General features: G+C 42.1%; 2 protein-coding genes across 6 annotated transcripts in view; one reads left to right on the top strand and one right to left on the bottom strand.

The window, feature by feature from the left end:
- IFT81 (intraflagellar transport 81) overlaps positions 1-22065 on the top strand; it is a 229763-nt gene that overhangs the window by 18967 nt on the left and 188731 nt on the right. The window lies entirely within an intron of this gene.
- Positions 23-22065, bottom strand: part of P2RX7 (purinergic receptor P2X 7) — a 53652-nt gene continuing 31609 nt past the window's right edge. For 4 of the 5 annotated variants that reach the window (XM_040444148.1, XM_040444151.1, XM_040444153.1 and 1 more), the window contains 5 exons: positions 14558-14648; positions 12945-13010; positions 12709-12858; positions 10828-10929; positions 6430-6971 (listed from right to left, as the gene is read on the bottom strand). In XM_040444148.1, coding sequence (XP_040300082.1) covers positions 6480-6971; positions 10828-10929; positions 12709-12858; positions 12945-13010; positions 14558-14648 — 901 coding nt within the window. In that variant the 3' untranslated portion in view covers positions 6430-6479. Of the gene's footprint in view, positions 1150-6429; positions 6972-10827; positions 10930-12708; positions 12859-12944; positions 13011-14557; positions 14649-22065 lie in introns of those variants that run through there. The other variant, XM_040444154.1, reaches the window with a different exon arrangement.

Here is a 22065-nt window from a genome sequence, read left to right as displayed (position 1 = left end):
CTTTGGCTGTGTCCCATTTTAACCTCTCTTTCTCTTTTTTTTTTTTTCTTTTCCTTCCCCTCCCCCAGGGGTTCCTGTCAGGTTGCTTCCTTAGTCACTCCTATATGATCCCAGCCAACTTTCTAGGTTTCCCCTCCAGCCGACATCCTCATGACTGCCCAAAGGATGTTCTTGAGTCACTGCTCTCCTCATGTCCCTGGGCAACCCAAGAGTTGCCCCATCTTGACTTTGCAATTGGTCCAAACATCTACGCTTTTTTTTTTTCTGTTTGTTTTGTTTAAGGAAGTTCCTGAAATCAGTCTCTTTTTAATCTTCATCTCCTTTCTGGGGAGCCAGCCAGGTCTACCAGTAATCTGAGCACATACATTCTCATTTCTTTCTGGGCCTGCTTCATGCTGCTGTTCCTGTCAGCAGTGCCTCTTCTCATCCCACCAGACAGTGTGTCCCATGTTCCCGCTCTCTTCATCTAGGGAGGGCCAGCTCATGTCTCACGAGCTCCACAAAGCCCCCCATGGTTACTCTTGCCTGTGTGGATTTTGCCTTTCTTTAACCTTCTGGTTCACTGGGATGGACCCACACCATTTATGAAGCAGTAAGAAAACAAGTCCCTCCCCAAATAGACCCAGAAGACGAGGACTGTATAGTAAATGTCCCTGTCATACTCGCCATCAGACAGCTCTTGGAACACACTTTTTTTCCACTTCAGTGTTTGCACTTGCTGTCCCTGTGTTCCTCCAACTTGTCAACTTCCTGACATTCAGATCCAGCTTAAATGCCACTTCCTTGGAGAGGCCATCCCTGACCCCTGTCAGAAGTAATTCTATTGTTTCTTCACAGCATGCTGCTTGTTTTTCTCATACCCTTTATCCCAAGCTATTCCCATCTCATTTCTTTACATATCGCTTACCTGCTTCCCCCGCTGCACCTAGCCTCCAGGGGAGCCTGTCTTGTTTACTTGTTTATCCACACCAACTGTGCAGTGCTGGGTTGCTCAGTAAATGTTTGCTGAGGGAATTAATGAGATTGAATGGAATGGGGATAGAGAAAGGGGACAGGGGACATGGAGACTGTCCCTTGGATTTCTGGTTTGGGAAATTGAGCTGATGGCAGGTGACACTATTACTGAGCTTGGAACTTCTGGAGGAGCACCTGTGGGTGAGGTGGAGAGAGCAGAGATAGATAGTGATTTCTCCTTTGTACCCATTTGATTTGCCTCTAAAGTATTTTAAGTAGAATATCTAGAGGTGGTTAAATATATGGGCCTGGGGTTTAGGAGTGATACTAGGGCACCATCCAAATAACAGGGGTGCCTGGGTGGCTCAGTTGGTTAAGCATCTGGCTCATGGTTTGTGAGATAGAGCCCTGAGTTGGGCTCCATGCTGACAGCGTGGAAGCTGCTTGGGATCCTCTCTCCCTCTCTGCCCTTCCCCTGCTCATGCTCTCTCTCTTTTTCTCTCTCTAAAAATAAATAAATAAACTTTAAAAAATAACATCAATGACTAGCTAGCATATTTAGACCTATGGCTAAAACTTTATTTAAAAAAAAATTGTTTTAATATTCATTCTTGAGAGAGACAGAGACAGAGACAGAGAAGGAGAGAGAACACAAGTGGGGGAGAGGCAGAGAGAGAGGGTGACACAGAATCTGAAGCAGCCTCCAGGCTCTGAGCTGTCAGCACAGAGTCCAGTGTAGGGCTCGAACCCATGATCTGCGAGATCATGATCTGAGCAGAAGTTGGATGCTTAACTGACTGAGCCACCCAGGTGCCCCTGAAACTTTAAAAAATAATAATAGCCAACATTATTGAGTGCTTACACTGCAACAGGTGGTGAGCAAAGTGCTCTACATACATTTACACTTATAATATTTAAGACTTAAAACAACCCATTGGACACAAAGATACAACTGAGCATTCTAAGAATTGGATAAACTGCCTGAGGCCACTGAGCGAATTAGTGAGTGAGCAGGATTTGACTTCAGGTGATCAGTTTCCAGAGTCTCTTTCCTACTGTACCATGTGCTGCAATAGGCATGCAATGGACCCCAAACCAAGATGAACCCTTTGCCTTTGAGGAGCTTATTTTTTGCTTGGGGAAATAAAATATAGCTCATAAGTTACCATACTCAACAAGCTTGCATAAGACACTTATTCAACCTTGTCAAGAATGGCAGTTATTTAGGGGTGCCTGGGTGGCTCAGTTGGTTAAGCATCTGACTCTTGATTTTGGCTCAGGTCATGATCTCACAGTTTGTAAGTTTGAGCCCCGTGTCATGCTCTTTACTGATAGTGCAGGGCTTGCTTGGGATTCTCTCCCTCTCCCATTCTCTCTGTCCCTCCCTTGTTCTTTCTCTCTCTCAAAATTAATAAAATGAACTTAAAAAAAAAAAGGCAATTATTTGGTTAAAATGGCCAGTCAGTGTTAGCTACCTCCTCTGCTGATTCCAGAAGACTCAGTCTCATGTGACCTTGACAATTAAGAGGAACTAAGGATGTTAGAAATGCAAAATGCTCTCTGTGAATCATGTCTGGAAACATAATTTGTAATCCTTCTGGGACTGGAAAAGAGGAAACTGAAAGATCACAGTAAAAGCAAAAAAAGATAGTGATCTCTTCCAAAGAGGGCAGAAATGAGTCAGGGGACACTCGGGATTCCCAGAATGATGACTGCATGGGATTAGAATATGGGTTGAGAAATATATAAGCAGTAGGAAGTGAAAAACCACACCCAGTGCACACGTTTGGCTCATTTGAATAAAAGAGGGGTGGTGGTCCCAGTTTCTTGCAGGCTCTACAAGGCAGGGCTTTATACAGACAGTGACTGTGCAGAAACCATGCCAAGCCTTTTAATTTTTGAGGGTGGCCAGTTGGCCAGGAATTAGGGGTGTTTTAATCACCTCCTTTTCACCCCATTGGTGAGGGAAGGATTCCCATCCTAAGATTATGGAGATGGCCAAATGCATGACATCCATCATTACACAGGTGAAATTGGCAGCAGTTTATTAATCACATAATCAGAGGTCAGAAGGTTGCATTTGGGAACAGAGTGAACAACCAGAGGCAGTGGGAGGCAGTCATGTTTTGCAGTATCATGAGAGTGAGGTGCCCTGTGGCTCCCACAGGAGGATGTGATTGTCTTTTGGATAATTCCATGGGTGGCAGAGAACTCAAACCCTCTATTCAGGGGTCAGCAGAAAGTGCATCTGCTCCATATGCCAAAGAAGGTCATTTGTCTAGGTGACTTCTTCTATGGGAACAGGTTGGGGAGGGGAATTTACATTTAAGCCACTACGCCCTCCTGATTTCACCAAATGTCAAGCTGTAATGGTTCATAGAACTTAGGGAAACCCTTGCTTACATTTACTGGTTTATTATAAAGGATATAATAAAAGATACAGATGAAAAACCAAATGAAGAAGTACATAGAGCAAGGTCCTTAAGGGGCCTGAGCACAGATGCTTCTGTCCCTGTGGGGTTGGGGAACACCACCCTTCCAGCATGTAGATGTATTCATCAATCCAGAAGCTCTCCAAGTCTCACAATTTAGACAATTTTACGGGGGCTTTGTTACGTAGGCACAATCAATTATTAACTAAATTTCCAACCCCTCTCCCTGGAGGATGCAGAGTGGGGCTCAAAGTTCTAAGCTTCCGATCATGGCTTGGTCTCTCTGGTTACCAGCCCCCGTCCTGAAGTTAGGAGCCCACCAAGAGTTGCCTCATTAGAATATACGACACTCTTAACACCCAGAAAATTCCAAGGGATTTAGGAGCTCTGGGAACAGAGACCAAATATGTATCTTGGTGTCAGGAACTGGGAATAGAGACCGAATATATATCTTACTATGTCATAGTGCTTCAGTGAATATATGTTGAATGAAAGTGTCAATGAGTGACTGTGATTTGGGGATCTTCTGAGAAAAGGAAGTAAAAGGAGCACTTTAGTTATTGTAAATTATACATTACTTTTTATTATCAAAACAGTCTAGTTAAGACAAGTACATTGCCAAGCTAGAATTAAGAAGTGTTCAAAGACTTGTGCCCTCTGAAGAGAGGAATGCAAGTTCGTTACCAATGCTACATGAAATCTGTCAACGTTTACAAAAAAGCATGAACACAGACAGGAAACAGTGACTACCCGGCAATTACCATATAGAATAATGGAAGTAAGTCCAAGGAAACAGTCCCTACAAAGTGTGATTCTCCTTGGGATGCCTTTGCTGATGACATTACTTTATGCAGTAGGCTAAAAACAAGTTACAAATATGGTGCATATTATTGCAGGAAGTGTCAGACATTTCACACACGGTTGACATAACACATCACTCTGTCACCTAAAGCATCTGTGAGGAAGGCAGAGGAGAATAGTAGGTGGATCCAGTGACTACCTGTCATTCCACATTCTGACTCCATTTGGGACCTCCAGAGGTGATAGAAACCAGGGAGAAGGCACCAGAAACAAAAACAAAAACAAAAACAAAAACAAAAACAAAAAAACAAAAAAAATTACAAAGGCTCAGAGGCTGTCAGAATGGAGATCTGTAGCTCTTACATAGAATTCTAGGAGTAAAAGTTTAAATTCTGAAGAAGTAATGTATCATTCACTTTTCAAAAAGATCTCATATATATAAGAAGTCCTATCTACTACCTCTGAACAGTAGCAAAAATGAAAGTTCAGTCTGGCCTAGCTTATTCCTGAGTTTAAAGCCAGATAAAATCCTGGGTCAAAAAAAAAAAGTGTCTTGTTCATATTTGATTTACATTAATACAGTAGAAAGCGTCTGGTTTTCAAAAAGTATCTAAATGGCAAATCTTGGAATATGTGCTAAAAAATCACAGATCCTTCATCACTCACAGTGTTGAATAGTGGTCTCTATTTATTCTTTAAAATAGTTGTTTAGAAATAATCAATTCCAGTGCCAAAACCGTGAAAAGGAAATCCTGAAGGAGGATCCTAAAACCTCCTGACTCTCCATTTTCATATTCTTAGGAGTTGACGTATAGAAATGGTAAAGGTTTGGGTGTGAGTTACTTTTTAAGGAGCATCCAAACCTCATCCATTCTAATTGTCTGCAAGGTACAGAACGTTAAAGGCATAAACGTGGCCTTTTCTAGTTTTTAACAGCAGTAGCTACTTCCAGTCATAGAAGTAGGATGTGGATTAGAATGTATCGGGTAGCTCAGCAGTGAGATCGGATGGATTCCAGAGCTGGTCTGGTGGGTTACCTGATTTGGTCTGCAGCCCCGATAGAATTGCTGAACAGACACCTAAGCCCCTAAGGGACTTCTGTGGTGGTCCAGGTATAGGCTGAGCCTCTGTTCCAGTGAGTCAGGCTTGCTCTCTGTCCCAGTCATCTGTTGCTGTGTAACAAACAACCCAAATTTAGTGGCTTAAGACAACAGTTCCGTGGGTGCCTGGGTGGCTCAGTCGGTGAAGCGTCTGACTCGATTCCAGCTCAGGTCGTGATCTCATGGCTCGTTGGACTGAGCCCCCGTCAGGCTCTGTGCTGACAGTGCAGAGCCGGCTTAGGATTCTCTCTCCTTCTCTCTCTGCCTGTCCTCTGCTTGCACGTGCTCACTCTCTCTCTCAAAATAAATAAACGTTAAGACAAAAAGAACAGCAACAATTTTGTTCTGCGGGTTCCCTGGGAAGCGTCTCATGCAATTGCAGTAATATGTGAGCAGGGTATGGAATGACCTGAATGCTTCTCTCCCATGTCTAGTGAGCGGGTTTGGAAGGCCTGAAAGCTGGGGACTGGTCAGGTGTCTCTATTCTCCATGTGGCCACTTGCGCTTCCTCACAGTAGGGTGGTCTCAGGATGGACGTTTATACCGGGGCTAGCTTCCTTCACAGCAGATGTGTCAAGCGACAGGAAGTGGAAGCTTCCTGTCAGCCTCAAGACCAAGGCTGGCACAGCGTTACTTGTAGTACTGGATAAAGCAATCAGAGCTGCCCAGATGCAAGGGGAGGAGACATAACCCTCAGGTTCCGAGGCATCAGTGCCGATGAATTTGTGGCCACTTTTAATCATCCACATTTTCCAACCAGCACCCAAACGGTTGGTTAGGGTTTGTTCGTAGTTGTCCATTATCCCACTCTGGCCTCATAAGGAGGCTCTGCATTCATGTAGCTCTTTGTGCATGAACAAGAAAGTTCATGTACACTCTCCCAATTTGTCCTCCCAGTATCTCTGTGAGATAGGTTGGGTAATAGGGCAACGAGGAACAGAGGTTAAAGGCCTAGGATCACACAACTTCCCAGTGACAGAACTGAGACATCAATCTGAATTTCTTGACTCGGTCCATGCTGAGGGGTTCTGGCTTATGTGCCTATTTGTTCGGTCTGCTCTCTGACACACATAGAGCTGCAGGAGAGGAAAACACATTTCCCTTTGGCTGAAAATTTGGCCACAGATCTTTGCAGGTCAAGCTCAGGTTGCAAACAAAGGTCATGTTCACATGACTGCTCAGCCCTGTGCCTTCAGTAAGGACTCTTGAAGCCACTGTACTGGCCTTCACTCTTGGGAAACTCTCTCCGGATCCTCCAGCGGCAGCAGCTGGGCAGGATGGCAAAGTCAGCGAGGTCCTGGGAGCCGAAGCGCCAGGTGGTGTAGCACCTGTAGGCACAGTGCCGCAGCTGGCTGTTGGCGTTTTCGTCCAGCGCCAGCAAGGGCTCCTGGTAGAGCAGAAGGAACCGCAGGACGCGCCGGGACAAGACGAGCTTCCTGAATGGCTCCGAGGTGGTGATGCAGGCGCCAGCCTTTTTCCGACAGCACAGCTCCTCCAGGCACCTGTGGCTCTCAGGGAGTTGGGACGGGAGGCAGTGTCCACACTGGCACCAGGCAGGGCTGTCGCCGAATCTAGGAGTCACTTCACTTAACAGCTGCATCTCCTCCGGCTGTCCAGGTATAGGGGGTGGGTCACAGAGAGACATGGGCAGCCTGGACAAGTCTGTGAAGTCCGTTGAGGGTCTCTGAAAAAGCCAAGTTTCCAAGCCCATCAGCAATGACAACCCCTAGGTGTCTAGGTTCTTTAATTTTGGTATTAATTTATAAAATTACACCTGATATCCCATGAATAGTAGCTTTCATTTATCAAATGTATGTATGTATCAAGACTATGCTAGTGTTTTATAAACTCGACTTATTTAGCCTTTGAAGAACCTCATGAGATATGTGTCCTTATCTCCATTTTACAGATTTGGAAAGTGAAATTCAGAATAGCCAGGCCTCAAGGCAGGTATCACCTCTTCAGAGAGACTTTTTTGCCCTGACCACCCCAGTCTAGGGAGTTCCCGCCACCCAGGTCATTTTCTTGGCGCATCATGAGATACTGTGTTCTTCATCGTCCTTATCACTATCTGAAATAATCTTCCTAATTGATATGTTCGCCTGATGATTCTTCTTCCACATGAAAGTGGGGGCTTTGTTACTGCTGTATCCCCAGTGCCTAGGATGGTACCCAGCACATTATAGGCAGTAAATGTTTGTTGACTTTGCTCTGCCCTCTTTCCACCAGGCTCCTTCTTCTGGCAAATCCATTTGTTATCCTCCAAGAAAAGTTGCCATAATTCATATCTGTTCTTTGTAACACAGACCTTCATTCACAGAGTTTGAGTCTGTACCTTTATTTATTTTTAATGTTTATTTAAAAAAAATTTTTTTTTCAACGTTTATTTATTTTTGGGACAGAGAGAGACAGAGCATGAACGGGGGAGGGGCAGAGAGAGAGGGAGACACAGAATCGGAAACAGGCTCCAGGCTCTGAGCCATCAGCCCAGAGCCCGACGCGGGGCTCGAACTCACGGAGCGCGAGATCGTGACCTGGCTGAAGTCGGACGCTTAACCGACTGCGCCACCCAGGCGCCCCTAATGTTTATTTTTGAGAGAGAGAGAGATAGAGTGTGAGTTGGGGAGGGGCAGAGAGAGAAGGAGACACAGAATCTGCAGCAGTCTCCAGGCTCTGAGCTGTCAGCACAGAGCCAGACATGGGGCTTGAACTCACGAGCAGTGAGATCATGACTTGAGCTGAAATCAGATGCCCAACCTACTGAGCCACCCAGGTGCCCGTGAGTACATTCCTTTAAATTAAGTAGTTCTTATACATGAGCGCGTACAGCAGCACTATTTACAGTAGCCAAAGGCTAAAAACAACCCAAATGTCTGCCAATGGATGAATGGATAAAAATATGTTATGTCCAAAGACTTGTACTTTCAGAGATCATCTCTATAGTTTGTTAAAAATATGTTATATCCATGCAGTGGAGTATTATTCATCTAAAAAAAAAAATAGGAGCAATGTACTGACACCTGCTACAACATGGATGAACCTTGAAAACATTATGAAAAGTGAAATAAGTCAGACACAAAAATCATACGAATTTTGTATGATTGTGTTTATATGAAATGTCCCAAATAGGTGCACATGCTGACAGAAAGCAGATGGATGATTGCCAGGAAAAAAATTATTTCCAGGGACCAGGTGGAAGTGGGTATGAGGAGTAACTGCTGAGTGAATACAGGGTTTCCTTGTGGGTTGATGAAAATGTTCTGGAACTAGATAGTGCAATGGTTGCACAGCATTGTGGATAAACTTTTGAATTTTGAATTTTAAATGTCACTGAATTGTACACTTTACAATGGTTAAAATGGTAAATTTTATGTTGTGTGTATTCCTCCCTGCCCCAAGTTCACATTACACCCAAATCCAGCAAGGACATTTCAAGAATGGAAAAATTTTGGCCAGCCTCTCTCAATAAGAGATATAAAATCTTAAGTATTTGTGAATCAAATCCAGCAATAAATACAAAGAATAATACATTACATTCAAGTTGATTTTATTGCAGGAATACAAGGTTGGCTTAATATTTGGAAGTCAATTTGTGTAATTCACCACATAACAGAAAAAGGAAAGCTCATTGATCATTTTTTTAAAAAGCAGAAAAAAGCATTATTTTAAAATTCAGTATCCATTTATGATAAAAATTTTTAGCAAGCTGAGAACAGAGGGGCTTCCTTCCTTTCTTCCTTCTTTCCTTTCTTCCTTTCTTTCTTTAATATTTTTTTTTAATTTTTTTTAATGTTTTTTATTTATTTTTGAGACAGAGAGACAGAGCATGAGCAGGGGAGGGGCAGAGAGAGAGGGAGACACAGAATGAGAAGCAGGCTCCAGGCTCTGAGCTGTCAGCACAGAACCCGACGCGGGGCTCGAACTCACGGGCTGTGAGATCATGACCTGAGCTGAAGTCGGACGCTTAACCGACCAAGCCACCCAGGCGCCCCGATATTTTATTTTTGAGAGAGCACAAACTGAGGAGGGGCAGAGAGAGAGAGAGGGACAGAGGATCTGAAATGGGCTCTGCACTGACAGCAGCAAGCCAGATGTGGGGCTCTAACTGACGAACTGTGAGATCATGACCTGAGCTGAAGTCGGACACTCACCTAATTGAGCCACCCTGGTGCCCCCAGAGGGGACTTTTCTTAATCTAATAAAGCATTCATTAAAATCCTACAGCAGGGGTGCCCAGGTGGCTAGGTCAGTTAAGTGTCTGTCTCTTGATTTCAGCTCGTGTCTTGATTTCAAGGTTCATGAGTTTGAGCTCCATATCGGGCTCTGTGCTAGCAGTATGGAGCCTGCTTGGGATTCTCATTCTCTCCCTCTTTCTCTGCCCCTCCCCCACTTGCTTGCATTCTCACTCTCTGTCTCAAAAATAAATAAATAAACTTAAAAAAAAAAACCTACAGCAAATGCTATAGTAAAATATAGAAAGTTTTTTTTCCTGAGGTAGGGAAGGAGACAAAGAGGCTTGCTGTTACAGCTTCTAATCAGTATTGTACCAGAGGTCCTAGCAGGTGTAATAAACACCAGGAGCTGGAAGAGGCAAAGAAGGATCCTCCTCTAGAGCCTTCAGGCGGAGCCCTACCAATGTTTTGATTTCAGACTTACAGCCTCCAGAATTGTGAGAAAATGAATTTCTGTTGTTTTAAGCTACTTAATTTGTGGTGACTTATTATGGCAGCTATAGAAATAATACAGTTAGTGAAGCTATCCAGCAATCAGAGCTGCTGAGGAGAGTGGGAATTAAAGCACTTCCTTTAGGAGTGGCTGGGTGGCTGAGATGGTTAGGTGACCTACTCTTGATTTTAGCTCAGGTCATGATTTCATGGTTCATGAGATCGAGCCCTGCATGGGGCTCTGTGCTGACAGCTTGGAGCCTGTTTGGGATTCTCTCTCTCTCCCGATCTCTCTGCCCCTTCCCTTCTCAAAAACAAACAAAAACCAAACCACCCCCTTTAGAGAATGGTTTGGTAGTATCATATGCCTGTCTTCTGATCCAGCAGGTCCACTTGTAGGTGCTATATGTTTACCATGGCAGAATTTTTGGCATGAGCTCCAAACTGGAAACTACCCAAATGTCCATCACCAATAGAAGGGATAAATAAATTGCATGTTTATAAAATGGAAATGATACACAATGAGATTGAACTATTGCTATATTCAGTGTTATGGATGACTCACAAAAATAATGTTGAATGAAAGAAGCCAGACACTCCACAGAGTATATACTAAATACACATAGGATTCAAATTTTATAAAATTATGGAAGAGATAAAACTAATCTTTGGGTGCAGGATAGTGATGACTTTTAAGAGAAGGTAGTGTTATTGGGTGGATGCATGAAAAGTGTTTCTGCTAATAATATTCTGAGTGCTGGTTACATGTACTTAACTGTGTTAGAATTCATCAATTGTGACTCACCCAAATTGATAGATATATTTATATTTAATAATACATTTTATTTTAAAAAAAGACTAAATGTTTTAACTTACTGGGACTTTTTCACCTTTGACACCTTGCAGACTTCTCCCAAGTAGCCTCTGGTCCACCATTCTAATGTGGGATTCATCCACAAAGGACACATATTTTAACGTCTAGGAAAAAAGGGTTAAAATTTTTACCCATTTTTGTACAGAATTATCAACAATCACACACCTGAAACATATCTAAAGGCAAATGTTATTCCTATTTACCCAACAACATACTGTAGAGAAGCTGACCCAAAACTCTTGCTAGCCAAGAATGATGTCTGAGTCTAAAGGTAAATTAGCTGTGGAGCCCTATGCACGTAATATGCCGGCTTGGAGTCTCCTCGGTTTACCACCTGCTATTTTTAAGTCTCCCACGTGCAATGTAAAAGTCCTTTGTTGTGTTCCCTCGATTTCAGTTACTCTAGATGGAATATCTCCAGAAAACTGTACTATTGCAACTTAAGCTGTTTATTATTTTTGTCGAGTTTCATCCCATCTTGGGCCGTGAAATGGTAATTGTTTTCAGTTTCAAAATGAACTTTTATTTCAAATTGTATAATACACGTACAGTGGCCAGTGAATTGTGCATTCAGCTGCTGGGAAAGAACAATAATATTCTTGGATGAGGGAAAGACAAAGAAACCTTCTTTGTTGTTTTAGGTACTGGAGATCTCTCCTTGATGGGGGGAAATCATGGAACCAAGTGTAGGGGACTTGCTTACTAAAACCCAAATTAAATAAGTTGAAACAATGCAGATGAGCTAAAACTCCCTTTGACAAGTCCCCCATTCTAGGCTCCTCTGCAGAAGGAATCACTGTTGTCACTTTTGTGTGTGTCCAGTAACTTTTAGTGTACATGTTACCCTCCCTATACACAAATGTGTGTGTGTATAATAAATGTGGAAAACATAGAGAATACATATATATAGAATATATGTGTGTATTTGTGTGTATATGTGTACACATATAATATACATGTAGAAAACACATAAAGTAAGTATATGTCTGTAGTTGTGTTTTAGCCTATATATCATGCCATATATGTTGTCCTGTAGTTTGCTGTTTTGCTTTCAACAACGCATTTTGGATGTTTGTTCATGCCAGTACTTATGACACAGTGGTCCTGAAGATGCATTCTGGATTCTGAAACCAGCCTGCCTAAAGCTGGAATTTCAGCTCTGCCACTGAGTAGCTGTATGGCTTTGGGCAAATTATTTAACCCTCCTGCACCTCAACTTCCTCATCTTTAGAAAGAGATGATAGTAGCATCTATTTATAGGGTTGTTGTGAAGATTCAGTGAATTAATAGATATGAGGCACTTTGAAGTGCTGTAAAATGTTTGCTCTTATTATTATCCACCTCATTCTTTTAAACTGGTGCCTGGCACTCCTTGCTATGGACCATAGTTTCTTTCACCGTCTGCCTGTTGGACACTTGGGTAGATGCTCTTTCTTCACTGTTACAGACAGTGCTGCAATGGATCAAGTGTACATGGTACTGCTTGGGCACTCACGTGAGTGCTTCTCAAGGGCAGGTATGGAGAAGTGGAAATGCCAGGCTGTAAAGTATGTCCCACTTAAATGTTACTAGATACTGCCAAATTGTTCTCCAAAGTCATTTTACTATTATTTTTTTTGCTGAACTAAATTAATAACTCTGATGAAATTGACAAGTCCTAGAACATAAAAATTTGTTCTCCCTCTATCTTGCCTCTTTATTTTTATTTCTATTCTTCCCTAAGACCAAAAAGGATTCATCTGAGAGTGGTGGATCAGGGTAGAGTCCAGACACTTGTCCACCATGGGATTACACTTGTGATTTTGGCCTTATTTTTGTATGGTTCTCAGTGATCTGATGGACTTTCTGGGTGTTTTGGCACCTCCTGACGCGACGTGCCTTACCGCCTTGGGCTCCACGATGGTTTCACACTTCTTCCGGTAGTAGTATTCATTGACTGCACAGCATTCGCAGCACTTGAAACATGGATAAATGTGGGATCGGCAGCATTTACTCGAGTAAGTGTTGATGAGAAAGTCAATGAACAGAGTGGCCTGGGAAAAAACCCAGACCAGGGCCATGTTAGCGAGATTTCTTTTTGCCAAATCACTTTCCTAAAACACGGGAAAGAATCCCTTACCAAACCAAAGTAGGAGAGGGTTGAGCCAATGTACACGACCAGCTGGATAATGTCAAATTTCCCTCCCTGAAAACGGAATGGAAAAGGTTACTTCATTGACATTCAGAGCAGTGCTCTTTTGCTCTAACATGTAATTGTTAGCTCCAGCAGAGGAGGGAGTCTGTGACCGTGACTTCCATAGATGAGTCCAAGTTGTTCACGGTAACAGAGGCCACAGAGACTGAAAATAGGATACCCATTCGTTCTGCTTCTGCCTTCTGGGATGTGCTCAAAAACATGAGTGTTTTAAACAAAGAAGCACTGGAGTCCACACACCAAGAGGAGAACCATTAAAGGTTTGTTGTTTTTCCATACAAGGTGAGAGTTTCAGACAAGTTTGCCCTAAAAGTGGTTTACGATTACTTTGGAAGCAGAGGGGAAGAATGTCTGCATCGTCTTCCCTTAGGGGCCCTTGTGGTTTTTATTCTCGGTGGTCTTTCTGTCCTCTCAGTTTCTATCTCATTGACTCTTGTGCTGCTTAGCACTATATGACATAAATAATATACTGTTGGAGAAGGCATTGTGAGCATCTATGGATTTTGCATGCCCAGCATCCCCTCCCTCCTTATTCTGGAGATAGCACCCCAGTTTCCCTTTGGAGAACCGTCTCTGTCCATACTTGGTCCATGTAGTTTGCAGGCAAGGAGCTGGTTCAAGGCAAGTCCAAGATCAGCATTTGAGAGTATGGTATGATCCAAACAGTGATTATTTCAGCAGTGGGCATGGGGCTCATATTGGGCCAGTCAGAGCCAATCGCATCTGCCTGAGGCCTTTGATGAAACTTTTAGCAAAGACACGTTCTCTTTGTATTGAGATTGCTAACCTGGCAAGATATAAGGAGCTGCCTGAAACCACTGTGTAGAAATGGATAGCTGAGGATGATGCCAAAACAGAGGAGAACATATGTAAGAAATGGAGGGAGGCAGATTCCTAATGATGTTATTTGAACATCTGGATCCAGCCATGCCTGAATCCTGAAAACTGCCCCTGAGTTTTTTAACTATGTGAAATTAAAAAAAAAAATTTCCCCTAAGCCAGTTTGAGTTGGCTCAAAGTTGCAAAGGGATTTCTTTCTCTTTCTCTTTTTCTAAGCATCAGAGTATTTTTTTTTTAATGTTTATTTATTTTTGAGAGAGAGAGAGTGAGTGAGAGAGACAGAGCACAAGTGGGGAAGGAGCAGAGAGAGAGAGGGAGATACAGAATCTGAAGCAGACTCCAGGTTCTGAGCCGTCAGCACAAAACCCGACATGGGGCTTGAACTCACAAACTGTGAGAACGTGACCTGAGCCGAAGTCGGACGCTTAACCGACTGAGCCACCCAGGCGCCCCTAAGCATCAGAGCGTTTTTTAAATTGAATATTAAAAATTTTTTTCCAGTCCCTTTCTTGTACTCATCAGATGACTTCATTGTGGACAGGACCCCAAGGACACTTCTTCCCCCTCTTATCCCACATGCTAATGCACAGTGCCAGCTCATGACTATGGTGGCAACATTCACCCCTTCAGGCACTACAACAATAATTAGGATGCAGTCACAGGAATGGAGGTGCCAGTGGCTGGGAGCAGAGACTTACGGTGCCAAAAACCAGGATGTCAAAACGGATCCCAAAGACTTTTATCAGAGTCCGTTTTTCAACGTTGTTTTCCTTATAGTACTTGGCATATCTGTAGGAGGAGAAGAAACCATGTTTATAAAGCTCTATCTGAACGTGCTGGTATTTCATGAAAGGAAAACCCCAAACAGGAGCTAGGCTAGTTTTTCTTGTTCATCCTCTAGCTCTGCTGCAGTGGACAGAGTGAAAAACATAATCCAAACTCACAAATTACTCTTTTGAAACTGAAGATCATTTCCACACAACACCTCTTCTTCTTCCACAATCACAGAGTTATGGAAAATCTGCTTTTCATTTAAGATTAAAATCAACAATTTTTAACCAATACAGGGTTCACAATGAGCAGAGTAATCTTTAAAAATAGCTTCAAGCAAATCTGATTATTTCTTAAGAGGGTTTGGCTTCTAGAACAAAGTGGGGTGGAGGGATCTTAGATACTAATTGCTGGATTGGGGATACGTGCCCCTCAGCAATCTGTTCTAATTGTATTTTCTTAGGTTCTGTATTTGTCTATTTGCATCTGTTATCACAGGGCCAAACTAACAGCCCAAATTGTTTATATCTTCCCTGTGATCCAGCTTTTGTGGAGTGAGTGAAAATCATGTTAGGAGCCCATACTCCATACTGAATCCATATCCCCAACCACCCCCTCAAGCCCCGGCCAATATTTCCCCAGTGCCAGGTCACCCAGGGCCAGGTACCAGACAGTTGGAGACTGCACCTGTAGCCCAGAGCCTGCCCACATTACTCAGGCCAGCCAAATCCTAAGCTGTTTCCACTGCCCTGTCTTGCCTGTCCCATGGAAAACACAGTAAAGGTTCTGGGCCACCTCCCAACAAATCTGGTCCTTCCCCTGTGGGCTTGTGTGGCATGGTGTGCCCCTCCTCTTGGGAAATGTAAGTAATAAAGTTCTTCTAGTGACAGTGACCTCTCTGTGTCATTACTCAGCCACCTTTATAAATTAAGACCTGGGCACAAATCACAATCGGCCCAAATACACAGCTCTCCCCAGTGTTGCAGTCAGGAAAAGTGGAATGTTTTGTTTTCATGGATAATTAGGAAGGCTTAAACCACATGCCTCACAAAACTTTTAAAATCTGTCCCTCCCTCTTACCACCTTTTGGTGGTGGTTTTTAGGTAAGGTATTTTCTTTCTGAGTTATTAGTTGACCATCTATTTACAGGTGCAGAGAGAATACACCCAGAATACAGATGCTCTGCCAGAATATACTATGGAGCATTTGAAACTCTAATTTCTTTTAACTCTCAAAATGTGATGTTGAGATCGGTTAGGTATTCCCAGGTGCTTCAGCACCTATTTTTGGGCAGAGGGGTTTTGATTTCTTTGCTGCTTATTGTTCTCATTCCATGACTGTTGTTTCTTTTGCTGCTCTACTGAGTGATTTATTTTTTTAATACACAAAGCAAAAGGGTCTTGGTACAGTGATTCTTGAACTCAGGATAAGAATCACATGGGAAGTGTGTTCAAAGGTAGATTCCTGGGCCTCACCCTCCAGGGGATGGTTTTAGAAGGTCTGAGATGTTCTTAGAAAGGTACCAGGTGGGTCTGGTATGTGTGGTCAGTGGTCCATGCTCTGAGTGGGATGTTTTTTGCACACTGTAATGGTTTCAATAATTGCCTCCCAAAAAGGTAGGTCCAAGTGCCTAATCCCTGTACCTGTGAATGTGACCTTATTTGGAAATAAGGCCTTTGCAGATGTGATTAAGGATCTCAAGATGAGATCATCCTGGATTTAGGGTGGGTCCAATGACCAGTGTCTTTATAAGAGAAAGGAGAGGAGAGTTGAAACAGAAACATAGAGGAGAAGCCCATGTAAAGAAGGAGGATCATCACTGGAATGATGTGGCCTTAAATCAAGGAACACCCAGAGTCACAGGGAGTTGAAAGAGGCAAGGAAGGATCCTTCCCTAGAGACTTCAGAGAGTGTGTCCCTGCTGACTCCTTGATTTTAGATTTCTGGCCTCCAGAGCTGAGAGAATACCCTCCTGTTGTTTTAAGCCACCAAGTTTGTGGTCATTTGTCACAGCAGGCACAGGAAACTAACACATGGATGTACCCATTCTGAACCAGAAAGGAGCATTGGGCATATGGTGTGGGTCTGCCCTACTTTATACTTGCTGTAAATAAACGGAATCACATGTTCACTGAATAAGGACCATTTGCCATGGATCTTTTGATAAAGGACAAAATTCTGTAATATGATCAACTTCTTCAACTTCTATGTTTTTGGAAGTTATATATATTTTTTTCATATACCTCACTTAACCTGTAATTCCCTTCTCTTTTGTGTGGCTATTTGAAAGTAGCCTGTCCAGTTTTCCATCAGGACTTGACTATTCTTAGCCAAAGATTTCTTTTGGTGCTCATTCCAGACAACATGTCTATCATTTTGTTCTAAAAGAATATTAACTTCATAACCACCTCAGTTCTTCAGAAAGCTCAGATCTCTCCAGGAGCTGATGTTCTCAGGCTTAGCTCAGCAATTCAAAGGGCATTTGCCAACATCTGTTTGGGACTTTGCCCTACATGCTTCTGCAGACTGCTGAAAAAAACAAAAACAAAAACCAAAAAAACCAAAAAAACCCAAAAAACAAAAAACAGCCTGAGAGCCTGCAAAGACAGTCAGGGGACCACTGATCCAATCGTCTCTTCTGCTAATGGCCTTAAGTCTGTTCAGGAGAGCAGCAGGGGATATCAAAACATTATCTAAACTAGGAGCTGCTTTCAGGGCTCTGGATGAAACTCCACTGACCCAGAGGAGGCAAAAAGCATCCTGTGTCTTGATCTCAGATGGCCTTTAGTCAAGGGTCTCAAACTCATACGCCTACAGGGGCCAGGCAGATGACAGAAGTGAGTGATGCAGGCCAGGTAAAAGGGAATAAGGAGTGGTGGGGACAATGGCAAACCAAAAAAACATATGCCCTTTCCAAAGGGAACGACAGATACCTCCAGCTGAGTCCTGCTGTGTGGGATATGAACCCACAGTTGTCAAATGGTTTAGTTTTTTTTTTCACCCCTAAATAGTTAAATTTTTCAAGAAAAGTAGGAATCCAGAATTTTATGTAGAATGCCTCAACTTTCAAAACATCGTGTAGGCAAAAAAACCAAGTAAACAAAAATGAACTCAAACTTCAATGTGCACATGAATCTTCTGGGAATCTTGTTAAAATGCAGATTTTGAGGGGCACCTGGTGGCTCAGTCTGATAAGCATCCAACTTCAGTTTAGGTCATGATCTCACAGTTTGTGAGTTTGAGCCCCATATCAGGCTCTCTAAGATCCACTGCATTTCCTACCCCCACCCCTTCCCTGCTTATTCTCTCTCTCTCTCTCTCTCTGACTCAAAATAAATAGATAAACTAAAAAATAAAATAAAATAAAATGCAGTTCCTATACACCAACAATGAAGCAACAGAAAGGGAAATCAAGGAATGGATCCCATTTACAATAGCACCAAAACCCATAAAATACCTAGGAATAAATCTAACAAAAGAGGTGAAAAATCTATACACTGAAAGCTAAAGAAAGCTTATGAAAGAAATTGAAGAAGGCACACAAAAAAATGGAAAAGTATTCCATGCTCTTGGATAGGAAGAACAAATATTGTTAAAATGTCAATACTACCCAAAGCAATCTACATATTCAATGCAATCCTTATCAAAATAACACCAGCATTCTTCACAGAGCTAGAACAAACAATCCTAAAATTTGTATGGAACCAGAAAAGACCCTGAATAGCCAAAGAAATCTTGAAAAAGAAAACCAAAGCAGGAGGCATCACAATCCTGGACTTCAAGCTGTATTACAAAACTGTAATCATCAAGACAGTATGGTACTGGCACAGACACAGACACTCAGAATAGAGAACCCAGAAATGGACCCACAAACATATGACCAACTAATCTTTGACAAAGCAGGAAAGAATATTCAGTGGAGTAAAGACAGTCTGTTCAGCAAGTGGTGCTGGGAAAACTGGACAGCAACATGCAGAAAAAAGTACCTGGACCACTTTCTTACACCTACACAAAAATAAACTCAGAATGGATGAAAGACCTAAATGTAAGACAGGAAGCCATCAAAATCCTCAAGGAGAAAGAAGGAAAAACCTCTTTGACCTTGGCTGCAGCAACTTCTTACTCAACACATCTCCGGAGGCAAGGGAAACAAAAGCAAAAATGAACTATTGGGACCTCATCAAAATAAAAAGCTTCTGCACAGCGAAGGAAACAATCAACAAAACTAAAAGGCAACCAATGGAATGGGAGAAGATACTTGAAAATGACATATCAGATAAAGGGTTAGTATCCAAATCTATAAAGAACTTATCAAACTCACCCAAAAAACAAATCCAGTGAAGAAATGGGCAAAAGACATGGATAGACACTTCTCCAAAGAAGACATCCAGATGGCCAACTGACACATGAAAAAATGCTCAACATCACTCATCATCAGGGAAATACAAATCAAAACCACAATGAGATGCCACCTCACCGGTCAGAATGGCTAACATTAACAACTTGGCGTGGATGTGGAGAAAGAGGATCTCTTTTGCACTGTGGGTAGGAATGCAAACTGGTGCAGCCACTCTGGAAAACAGTATGGAGGTTTCCAAAAAATTAAAAATAGGACTACCCTACGACCCAGCAATTGCACTACTAGGTATTTATCCAAGGGATACAGGTGTGCTGTTTTGAAGAGGCACATGCACCCCCATGTTTATAGCAGCACTATCAACAATAGCCAAAGTATGGAAAGAGCCCAAATATCCATCAATCGATGAATGGATAAAGAAGATGTGGTGTATATATATATATATATATATATATATATATATATATACACACACACACACACACACAATGGAGTATTACTCAGCAATCAAAAAGAATGAAACCTTGCCATTTGCAACTACATGGATGAAACTAGAGGGTATTATGCTAAGCGAAATTAGTCAGTCAGAGAAAGACAAGTATCATATGACTTCACTCATATGAGGACTTTAAGATACAAAACAGATGAATATAAGGGAAGGGAAGCAAAAATAATAATATAAAAACAGGGAGGGGGACAAAACATAAGAGACTCTTAAATATGGAGAACAAACAGAGGGTTGCTAGAGCGTTGTGGGAGGGGCAATGGGCTAAATGGGTAAGGGGCATTAAGAAATCTGAAATCATTGTTACACCATATGCTAACTAACATATAAATTTAAAAAATAAACTAAACAAAAATTATTTTAGAAAAGAAATAAAAAGAAATAAGTACACATTAAAACAAAACAAAACAAAAAAATAATTGCAGATTTGAATCCAGTAAATCAAGCATAGGGCCTGAGATTCTGCATTACATCGGGCTCCCAGGTGAGGCCTGTGCTGCTGCTGGTCCCAGGACCACACTTTGAGTACCAAGTTTCTAGATCAGTGGTTCTCACACTTGAGAGGCTCTTACCTAGAGGGCTTGTGAAGACAATCCCCAGAGTGTCTGATTTAGTAGGTACAGGGCCGGGCCTGAGAATTTGCATCTGACAAGTTCCCAAGTGATGCTGATGCTGGGAATCACACTGTGAGAACAGCTGGTCTGGACCATTAATACCAAAGGTATTCAGAGAGGCTACACATTTTTGCAAGATGATTCCACTAACATGGGCTCCTGTCTGTGCAGTTGCTCTTCTTAACTAGGAAAGCACAGTCCTTAGGAAAACTCATGGTATCTGTAAGGGTCCCACCCTGAACTTGGAGAGGCTTTCTCTGGTCACTCCCCAGCCCTCTCTGCCCCAACCCTACATCACAGTATCTTGTTTGATTTTATTCAGAGCATTTATCATCATCTGAAATGGTCTTGTTGGAGTTGTGTTTTGTTTTTTTTTTTTGCTCTATTGAGGTTTAATTTATGTATAATAAAGCACACAAGTCCTAAGAGTTGAGTTCGATGAGTTTTGACAAATGAATACACGGTATAGCCTATACCCCTATCAAGATCTAGAACATTCCACTACTCCAGAAAACTCTCCTGTGCTCCTTTCCAATCAGTTCCTATTTTGCCTTTTCCCATCCCTCAACCCCCAGCCCAGCACCCACCATTGTCTTTTATCATCACGGAAAATTTTTGCCTATTGTACTTCATATAAATGGCATCATGTAGTATGACTTGTTTCAATCTGACTCCTTTCCCTCAATGTAATGTTGGTGGGACTCCTCTATGCATTGCATGTACGAGCAGTGTGTTCCTTCTTTATTTATACTAGCTAGTACTTTATTGTATAAATATATCACTATTTCTCCGGGCACCTGTTGCTGGACATTTGGGTTGTTTCTGGGTTTTGGTACTTACAACTAAGGCTGTTGTGAACATTCATGTACAGATCTTTGTGTGTACCTAGGTTTTGTTTCTTTACCTGAGGGTGGGATTTCTGGATTATAGGATAGATGTGTGTTTAACTTTCTAAGAACTTTCCCAATAGTTCTGTAATGTGGTTGTACCATCTTGTACTCCTACCAGGGAAATAGGAGAGTCCCAGTTGCTTCTTCTCCTTGCCAACATTTGGAATTGCCAGGCTTTTAAAAATTTTTACCTATTCTGGGGGGTGTGTAGGTGTATCTCATTGTGGTTTAAATTTGTTTTTCTGATGACTAATGATGTTGCCTTGTTGGATTTTCTTATATTTTTGTCTTACGTATTATAATATACTTATATTCATGCCCTACTAGAATATAGGCTAAGTAGTAACTTTGTCTGTTTTGTTTACCAATATGAACCCACTGTCACAACAATATGTTTTCTTCAATATATATTTGATGAGTAAATAAATGAGGAATGCCAATATCAATTTCCTACGGGCTCCATAGGCAAAATGATGGCTAGCCCCATTCTAGGAATGTAATTGGCAACTCTTTTTGAAAAGGGAACAGCATAAGCCTACTTTGTGTCTGGAACCAGGGCCCAAAATGATCAACTATAATTACAGTTGCCAAAACCTGACTGGCACCCAGAAGCAATGAGAGGTCATGGAGCCTCAAACTTAAAGGCCAAGTTAGTGCTGAGACAGAATTGTAGGAACGGGCTGAAAAAATAACCCAGACATAGGAGGTAACATGGAAACTTAAGTTAGGATGGCACAGGATCACCACTGGGGAAAAGTCAGGGGCAGAGGAGTGAACTGTGCAGAGGGTCAAAACAAGAGTAAGTCAGCACCAAACCAGCACCAGCCTGTTTAAATGGTGAAGAGAAACCAGGATTCTAGTCAATTCTTATAGGGTTGAAGTCCAGAAGCAAGAAGCATCAAAGAACCTTAAAAGTCAGACAAGACTGCCAGTGTGGACGCATTGTAGCCTCAGGAGTCTTTAAGATGTTCTAGTACAGTAAGCCTACCACCTCCCATACAGAAAGAAATACAAGATTATATATATATATATATATATATATATATATATATATATATATAATATACCT

Source organism: Herpailurus yagouaroundi, unplaced genomic scaffold, assembly GCF_014898765.1.
Source record: "Herpailurus yagouaroundi ecotype Mexico unplaced genomic scaffold, PumYag 191, whole genome shotgun sequence".
Lineage (NCBI taxonomy): Eukaryota > Metazoa > Chordata > Mammalia > Carnivora > Felidae > Herpailurus > Herpailurus yagouaroundi.
The sequence above is the reverse complement of the archived record's forward strand: the minus strand, read 5'-3'. Positions and strand labels throughout refer to the sequence as shown.